The sequence below is a fragment of the Papilio polytes genome, unplaced genomic scaffold (assembly GCF_000836215.1).
Source record: "Papilio polytes unplaced genomic scaffold, Ppol_1.0 DF824270.1, whole genome shotgun sequence".
In the NCBI taxonomy this organism is placed as follows: Eukaryota; Metazoa; Arthropoda; class Insecta; order Lepidoptera; family Papilionidae; genus Papilio; species Papilio polytes.
The window spans coordinates 2,300,826-2,309,801 of NW_013524934.1; the positions used below are offsets into that span (position 1 = coordinate 2,300,826).

General features: G+C 33.6%; 1 protein-coding gene across 1 annotated transcript; it reads left to right on the forward strand.

The window, feature by feature from the left end:
- Positions 1 to 869: 869 nt before the first annotated feature.
- Positions 870 to 3,318, forward strand: LOC106104197 (gloverin-like). Its single transcript, XM_013284162.1, has 5 exons — positions 870 to 1,002; positions 1,674 to 1,785; positions 2,341 to 2,434; positions 2,512 to 2,703; positions 2,896 to 3,318. The coding sequence occupies exons 1-5, from the start codon at positions 942 to 944 to the stop codon at positions 3,031 to 3,033; spliced, it is 597 nt and encodes a 198-aa protein (XP_013139616.1). The 5' UTR covers positions 870 to 941; the 3' UTR covers positions 3,034 to 3,318.
- Positions 3,319 to 8,976: the final 5,658 nt, after the last annotated feature.

Consider the following 8,976-nt stretch of genomic DNA (forward strand, 5'->3'; position numbering starts at 1 on the left):
TCATCATCAGCCTTTATCTGCCCACTGTTGGGCATAGGCCTTCCCCAATATCTTCCACAGATTGCGGTCCTACGCCTTCCGCATCCAACGTCTTCCCGCCGTCCACCCTAAGTCGCCTGTCCACCTGGGTGGGGACGCCCTACGCTCCTGGTCCCCTTTCGCGGCCTCCATTCGAGGACTTACCTCTCCCACCTGGCGTCGCTGGCCCGACAAATGTGACCGGCCCATTGCCACTTCAGTCTACCGCTTTTGTTATATTACATCTTATATGCATAAAGAAAGTTGGATTAAAATTTTTCCGTAATATATCAAGAATTTTATGCACGTTCGCTAATGTTCAGAAAATTAACCTTGACATAAAACGTTATACTCGTAAGAAAGGAAGTAATGACAAGTGCCTACGAGAATGTTCTTCATATGCATTTATTTTAGATGAACTGGTAAGACATCTATGTCTTTACCAACATAATAAAGAGAAAAGATTTGTTTTTTTTTGCATTGAAATAACTCAAATACTATTTGGCCGATTTCAAAAATTCTTTCACCGTTTACAAGTTATGTTATCATTGAGTAACAAAGGCTATATTTTTTTATTTCACATGGACGAAGTTGCGAGCAAGTCATTAATAAGCAAATATAGTAGAAGAAAACAAACGTCTGATACTCGGGTTGACGCTTTTTATTCTCGTTTTTATAATGGTACTTACCGACTGTAGATGTAGTTAATTCACTTCATCAGCTTACGTCATCAATTGATTCACTAATTCAGGTCAACGCCCGCATCTTTTCAAACGAAAAAAGTGTTAAATCAAAAAGTTTAAGGATAATAATTTAAAAAAACTGAAATTCTCGTTAAGGAAAATTGTACCGCTCATGTAAAGTCCCGGTAACCAGTTGAATGTTATTCCCCTGATAGAATACGGGGAGAGTTGAATATATAAATGCATACAATGGTAACCTTTCTCCATACTACAATCAACAGTTTTGCAGCTAACATTACAGGTAAATATAAAATTAAAAACATAATTTAAATCATAAATACTTTTGTAACTGATTTCAACGAAACAATCGTGTATTTATAACAATAACCAGTTAGAAAGCTACATACATGACTATTATTATAAGCTTCTAGCTGTTCCCGTGCGACTTCATCCGCATAAAATTATAAAAAAAAAATTATTGTTCACATTTGTCAAATTATTATTAATTGCAAATATCAAAATGACATGACATGATGTTAAACCATGGAAACTTCTTCTTCTTCTTCCTTGATGTTGGCAACAACTTATGGTCTCTTTCCCACATTAGGGTTTTTATCCAAAATATTTACCCCTAAGTTTAACGGCGTGAAAATATATAGTCAAAAGCGTGACGTAAGTGTAGGGCTTTTTATTAAAAATAGAGTTATTCGAAAATTTGCTGTGATTGCTGACATCTTAGGCAACAAAGAAGTGTGTGTTTACGCTTTTTTATAATAGTATAGATAAGCTATTTAAATGGGATGTAAACGGTAAGGGTATGGTTGTGTCAGAAAAGATAATATGTTTATAAAAATATATTCTTTGCCACTAAGGTAAAATTGGGGCGGATCGTTACTTAATCATAACCATTATAATTTGGCCTTATAAATATGCTCAAAATGTCAATTTATCGTATTATAATATCTTTTACAGCCCAAAATACAAACGCAATGTATTCACAATCCTCAGCCTATTTATGTTTAGCCATTTTGGTTTGCATACAAGTTGTAACATCAAGGTCTATAGATGACATATCAAATTCTAGGTAAGTAAAACAACGCCATCTATTTTAATGAAGTAAAAATTAAGTTCGATTCCGACCTACAAGGATCATATGGCACTTGGCAATTACGGGAACAGTGTCATTTTTAAAGCGACAAAATTTAACTGATGAGGGAGCGGCAACTGTACAAATACTGTAATTTTGATAATTTAGCGCCCACTACTGACTGATAGAAGCTCAGGAAGCTTAGAAATGACGTCACTGTCAGATAAGATAACAAAATCCGATATTTCCATCACGTTTTACACGTGGGACAGGCCCTTAGAAATTGGATTTAAAAAAAAGTAGCATGTTCTTTTGTTTAATTTTCAACATGAGAGAACTTCGATAGAAGGTGGGAATTTTTTGCTTTCTGGTAACTCTAAAATCTACCAAGCGCCCCAGTCAATGTCGAAAAAGTGCCATAAGATCCTTACAAGTCTATATTCACCATGGAGTATGTAACTAAACGAATTTCGGATTCTCTATCGATAGTTTCCAATATCGGTATATCTTAAATCACTTGTTAATATGATTACTCATTGGAATCAATTTTAGAGAACAGAGACAAAGACGCGATGTGACATGGGATAAGCAAGTTGGTAAAGGCACTGTATTCGGAACTCTTGGCAACAACGATCAAGGATTATTCGTAAGTTTTGCCATATAAACTTTATAAACACATCATCTGATAGATGTTCTTATTATGTAACGACGTTCAATTTCCAGGGTAAAGGTGGCTACAAACAGGACATTTTTAATGACAACAGGGGAAAGTTGCAAGGACAGGCATACGGTACAAGAGTGTTGGGTGCGACTGGGGATAGCAGCTTGCTTGGCGGTAAACTCAACTGGAATAATGTCAATAAGGATGCCAATGCTGCCATAGAAATAACTAAACAGATACACGGACACACTAACGTAAGTTGTAGGGGTTGGAACAAAAACGAAATTAGATACATGAATATGTAGCGTAAATCAAAAAGCAATTTGCTCGAAATTTAAAACTTTGGCAGCTTACAAATGTTTCCATAATGACCTCTGATTTTACCAGTTTTAATTTAATTTGTAGTTTTTGAAGAATACATTTTTATAGTCATTTTTTTATTTCAGGTCGATGCAGCATTATCTAAAGTATGGAACGTTGACAAAAACACTCGCTTCTCTGCTGGCGGTACTCTCAATACTGACATCGGTCGCGGCAAACCCGACTACGGTGTGGGTGCTACCTTCGAACATAACTTTGGATAGATACTAATAATCAAGTTTATTTGAGTCCTGGACGTTACAGAGCTAAGCTCGCAATACGTGGGCGTTGTCTGATTCTAATTCAGATTCTAATTCAATGCCTACACAAATGTATGGCAATTTCATAGATTCACAAATAATATGTTCATATTTGTAGTGATTTTATTAAAATTGTAAAATAAAGGTAGATTTTGAAGACTGTTATCAATTTTTATAAGGTTTATTTCCTGATCTAACAGTATTTGTGTATTTTCCAATATAACAATTATTAAAAAAATAAACAAATTATTAGTTTTGTTTCTGTATTTGGAGGTCATTGAATTTCTCACGTCGAAGCTATCTGAGCCTCTATCAGTCAGTGGTGGGACAGGCCCTTCATCTCTTATCTACGTACGAGATATATGTTTTAATTACGTATCTAAAAGCAATAGAGTTAAAAGGAAAAAGAAACGCGTTCACATGACTCGATCTGGGGGATTCACCGTCAAAGGAACCAGACCAGTATAAAAACGGAATACGTGCAGAAACCATTAACAGACTTACAAAGTATTATAGGAGTTCTTTCCCGCATTCCGTGCGATGGATTCACAAGTTGTGTTCATTCTCTTCGCTTTAGCTTGTGTTGTTTGCGCTCAAGTATCTATGCCACCGGGATATAAAGACAAGTAAGTTTTAATTATTCTTAGCTAAGTGTTTTCATCGGCATTGTAATGTATTTTTTATCACAATTTTTAGAAACTAACAGATTTTTTTTTATCTCTATGTTCAACTGTTTTCTTCGGAAACTTTCTATATTCAACTGTTTACGGTTTTTTTATGTGTAAGGTTTTAACACTATTCCTATTTTTTGTTTTAGATATCCTGAATACTACAAATATTCTAAAATCGCTCGTAAACCTCGTAGTATTGCAATGAACGAACTTAACTCTGATGTAAAAAATATCAACAATTATGGTTTGAATTCAGAAAAACTGAAGACTGGAAAACGGATTTTTATTTAAAATAATACATTAAATGATTATTAAAGAGTAATACATTAAGCGTACTAAAAGCACTTAGTAATAATTAACAAACCCAAAGCACTCAACAAATTAAGACCACATTCCCAAGACCAATACGCTTGCTAAAAGTTGTTACATGATGCCCAAGTTTACCCTTTATAGGTAGCAGGACTACTTGTACAATTAATTGAAAAAGTTTCTCGGTTAACTAATGGGTTAATCTAACAATTTTACCATGAGCAATAATGGTAATAAAATCAAAAATGGTTATCTTTAAATGCCATCTATCGGCTAATACTGAAACTATAGAAAACGTAAGATTAGTACGCCATCTAGGTATGAGAAAAGAAAGGCGATAAGTTAAAAGAAAGGTTTAAAGTGATAGCAAGAGATGGCTCTTAAATTTAATTTATCTGAGTGCTGTAAAACATTTTCCGTTATAATTTTAAAATTAGTATCCAATGTTTATATTGAAAATCATGTTACTTAAAATTATCCATAAATTGATTAACTTCTGAACAAAATTTATAACCTCTTAAACAATTTTAAAGAATGTTTATCAACTATGGAAAATAACTTTTACAAGTGGGATGAAGGATTTATTTTATGCGTTTATACTGAACCCGATAATTTTAAATTACTTCTGAAACATAGAATTAAAGTTTTGTTTATTATTCCGACATGAGTACCACAGTTAAAAATAATAGATACTCGTTAGGGATGTTTCGTTAGCGCGATTGGATGGTTTCGGATTCTTGCATTCAATACAGTCTCTGATATAATGTGTCCTTGTGTATTTAATTCACGTTTAATAGGACCACATATTTCGGTAGTACTTGTATAAATTGAAATGATTGTTTTGAACTAGCTCGTCTAATATAATTTTGATACGATAGATGGCGTTGTTTTATATGTTGTTAACAAAAGTGTAATGCAAAGATAGATTTAATAATTAAAATTATAAAAAGTAGATAACATAGACTTAACTTAGAACAAATTGTTCATTTAAACAGGAAAAATAAAATTCGTAATAGTATGTCACTTGAAAAGTGTTCTTATTACATTTTTGTACAAAACTAGACGTAAGTCACGGTCTAATAATTGTACTATTAAGTGATGCCATTGAATTACAGAACTATGTAACTTGTTACTTAAACGTAACTTAAATTTTAAGCAATTTACATAACACTTTACAGTTGAGTGAACACAGTTGAGAACATCTTTTAAAGTTGAAGAAATTTTTAAAAGAAGCTTGTCAAGTTTTAATTGTTATGCTAACAATAAGGTTGTTTTTTGTTTTTTCTTGTCTCGTCGCGGGTCATTTTTAATCAAAAATCCGATTTTTTACACTTATTATACGAAATACAATAATTTGTTAAACACCCACTAAACTTCAATACATAATCGTAATCTAAAGAGCGGCGGAAAACTGTTGTGCGCTTGTCGATTGTTTCGCAGCCAATTCAACTATTTTGGTGCAAAACTAAAAATCGAGTAATCGCAACTCCATATAAGTTTAAAGAAATCAAAGCGAGACTAAACAATTGCTCGATAGTTTAGTTTCAAGTGTGCGCACGCTCTAAATTTGTGTTCAGAAGTTTGGTTTCGAACTTCGGTTTCGGTTTTTGATAAACCAGTTACGCTCGGACACTAATTTGAAAATCTATCATGATTTTTATTGTATTTACATTGGAATTTAAGTTGAGAGTTCTCGTAAGTTACATGTAGCCTATCCTTTCACTTGCAATTCCTGTTAGCTGTATAGAAACAAACACGGAAGGAAGTTTATTGAAAGGTTTAATTATGAAAGAAATGTAATACGGTGATTGTAGATTCATTATCCAGATAATTATATCCTAAGGTGTCCATTAAGACCAGATTTAATACTTAATGATGTAATGCTCAATTTAAAAGTGTTGTTTATCTCGAATGTAATACAAAAAGGGGAAAGATTTGTATTTTCGTATGTATTGACGTAACTCAAAAAAAAACCGGGCCGATTTTAATAATTTTTTCACTGTCAGAAAGGTAATTTATCTGTGAGTAACATAAGCTATATTTAATCATCAGTTTAAATGTGACCCGAACCTATATACTAACGCAATGACCTACACATAACGAAAGGTTATGAACTGATGTATTTGTCTACTATTATTTCTATGCTATTTGGGGACTTGATTGTCAAAGGAGGGTTGAGCGGACGCACGTCTTTGACTATCCCACAATAGTTGTGCGATTATCGATTATTTCGCCCATTCAGCAGTTTAGTTGCACAACTAAAAATCGAGTAGTGTGCGCACCTCCATATAAGCTTATAGGAATTAAGTGCGACTAAACAGTTGTACGATAGTTTATTCAAAGATGTACCATATAAAAACAATCACCTATATATGTTTACTAGAATATTAAAGTGCTCAGAGGTTACAAAATAACCGGACATCAGAATCGGTTTGTAAACAATGATGTAATATCCATAAAAACAATATTATGTTCTTACTATAGTAATGTCATGTTCATAACATTTCGTAACAGTAATGGAAGTTGGAAGTGACTGCGATCAACAAATTATGAAGATATATTTTTATAGTGTAAGGTAGGAAAGTAAAAGGCGGACACCTCTGTTCGCCACAATATAAATAACCCTTTAATTAAATTTTAATCTTGTTTTTTTATACTATCAACTATCTTCAACCTTGACAATGGCGAAATCTTTGAAATAACGATGGGGTCCACTAATCATTAAAAAAAGAAGAACCTTGCTTTCTTAATGTTGGCAGCTTGTATTTTATGGTCCTTTTTTCACATTAAGGTTTTTTCTATTTTATTTACCGCCTAAGTTGATAGATAGATAGCCTAAAAATATATAGCCTAAACCGTGTCGTAAATGTAAGGCTTTTAATTAAAGAAAGAATTATTCAAATATATGCTGTTATTGCTAACATCCTACGCCACGAAGTAGTGTGTGTTTACGCTTTATTACCTGAGTATAGATAAACCAGCGCTTGACTACGATCCCACCTAGATTAATATGAAGATGTGGTCGTAATATCTAATATCTCCCAATATCTAAGAGCTCGGTGGCCTCCCAATCCGGTAATATTAACGAAGTAACGGCCCGAGCCGAGGCTCCTGAGGGAGCCCTCGAGCTTAGTTACTCATAAACGAGGTTTAGGCTAAGCGCCATCTGCGCTCGGCCACCTCAAGCCCGGTGAATCTGTAAATGCCTCTTCAAGGCAAACAGTGGCCATTCAGTCACAAAAAAAAAAAAAGTAGGAAATTGCATTTGAGTTTCGTTCTCAATTTAAAACCCTGTGCAATAGTACTTTACATTTATTACAGAAGTAATTTAAATTAACATGACAGTGAATTCAGAGGAACATTTAACCTTGATTTCCGCTCTAGCTTAACTTAAAAATTTTCGTCGCATATCTTTCCTATCGTGTATTTCATAAGCTTATTAGCTTTCGTCCGTGACTCCTTCCGCGTGTTACTAAAAAAAAATTGCCTATGTGTTCTTCTAAACTTTGCTCTACATCTATGACAAATTTTATCGAGATCCATTCAGCCGTTTAAGCGGTAAACTCTAATAAACATCCATTCATCCAAACTCTTGCAATTATACTAATAGTAAGAAAGATGTTACTAAGTGTGATTGTATTATAGATTTCTAATGGCGAAAGATTTTTTAAAATCTGCTCAGTAGTTTTGGAATCTTACTTAATGTTATAAATGCGGAAGTTTAGATGGATGGATGGATGTTTGTTAGAGTTTGTAGCCTAAACGGCTGAACGGATCTCGATGAAATTTGGTGTAGAGGTAGAGGACAGTCTGGAAGAACACATACTAACTTTTGTTTTTTTTTTAATTCCACGCGGACGGAGTCGCGGGCAAAGGTTGTTGCTAATAAACAATCAAATATTTCATCTTTATATTAAGATAATGTAACAGATCGGTTTCACTAGAATACAGTTAACCATACAAATTGAAATCTGCTAAAAATCGACTTTAAACACTATTATTTAGTAATTCTGACCAGCGCTGACATAACGCGGTCGTGAGTATTTTTTTCCTAGACAATGTGTTAGTACGTGACCGCACGGTTTGCGGATTAACTCGGAGATCGTCCGGTCGTCGACCCGACTAGGAAACTGTAACAGTTGCATTTAACTTTGACTAGGAAGTTTAACTTAGTATAACTTAATTACTAACCATACGGAAATGTAGATCTGAAGTTCAGTTTAAAAACTGTTGTATTAAAACGTAAATAATTATAGTCTATTCTAATATTATAAAGAGGAAAGATTGGTATTTTTATATATTCGATTCACGTAAAAACTACTGGGTCGATTTTAAAAATTCTTTCACTACTAAAAAGGTCATTTATCTGTAAGGAACACAGGCTACATTTTTTAATTTCACGCGGAATCAGTCGCGATGAACAGCTAGTATAAAATAATAATACCAGTTGTTTCGTCCACGCTAAAATGAAGACAGGGAGATATTGGTTAGTCTGAGAAATGGAAATAAGAGAAAATCCAACAGGAAGAGACAAATAGAAAGGTTCATTGAATAACGAGGTCTTGAGGTTCCGAATGCTTTTTAATGATATTTATTTTAATTAATAATAAATAGAAGCCAACTATTTACAGTTCAATGTACAAAAGTCTTCATTGGAGTTGTAAATAAACAGACGGCAGTCGCTGCCGCATGAACTGAAAATGGTAATTTATTAAGACCGTGGCAAATGTAAATTTGACCGACGGAGTTATCAAGGCCCTTTGTGCTCGAATGCTTATTTATATTCATTATACAACCAAACTTTAAGGATTCTTATACACTGTGGTATTAAGTTTTATTTCTGGATGTTTCTCTAAAAAATGAAGAGCTAATATATATATACATCTGTACAACTTGTGTCATGTCATACAGATTGTGGGTGGTAATT

What these genes read in the sequence shown, in the direction of transcription:
- LOC106104197 (XM_013284162.1), top strand. Translation starts at nt 942, where the DNA reads ATGCATACAATGGTAACCTTTCTCCATACTACAATCAACAGTTTTGCA. An exon ending in TTTTGCAGCTAACATTACAG is followed by an intron (nt 1,003 to 1,673) that starts GTAAATATAAAA and finishes TATCTTTTACAG; the next exon opens with CCCAAAATACAAACGCAATG. An exon ending in AGATACACGGACACACTAAC is followed by an intron (nt 2,704 to 2,895) that starts GTAAGTTGTAGG and finishes TTTTTATTTCAG; the next exon opens with GTCGATGCAGCATTATCTAA.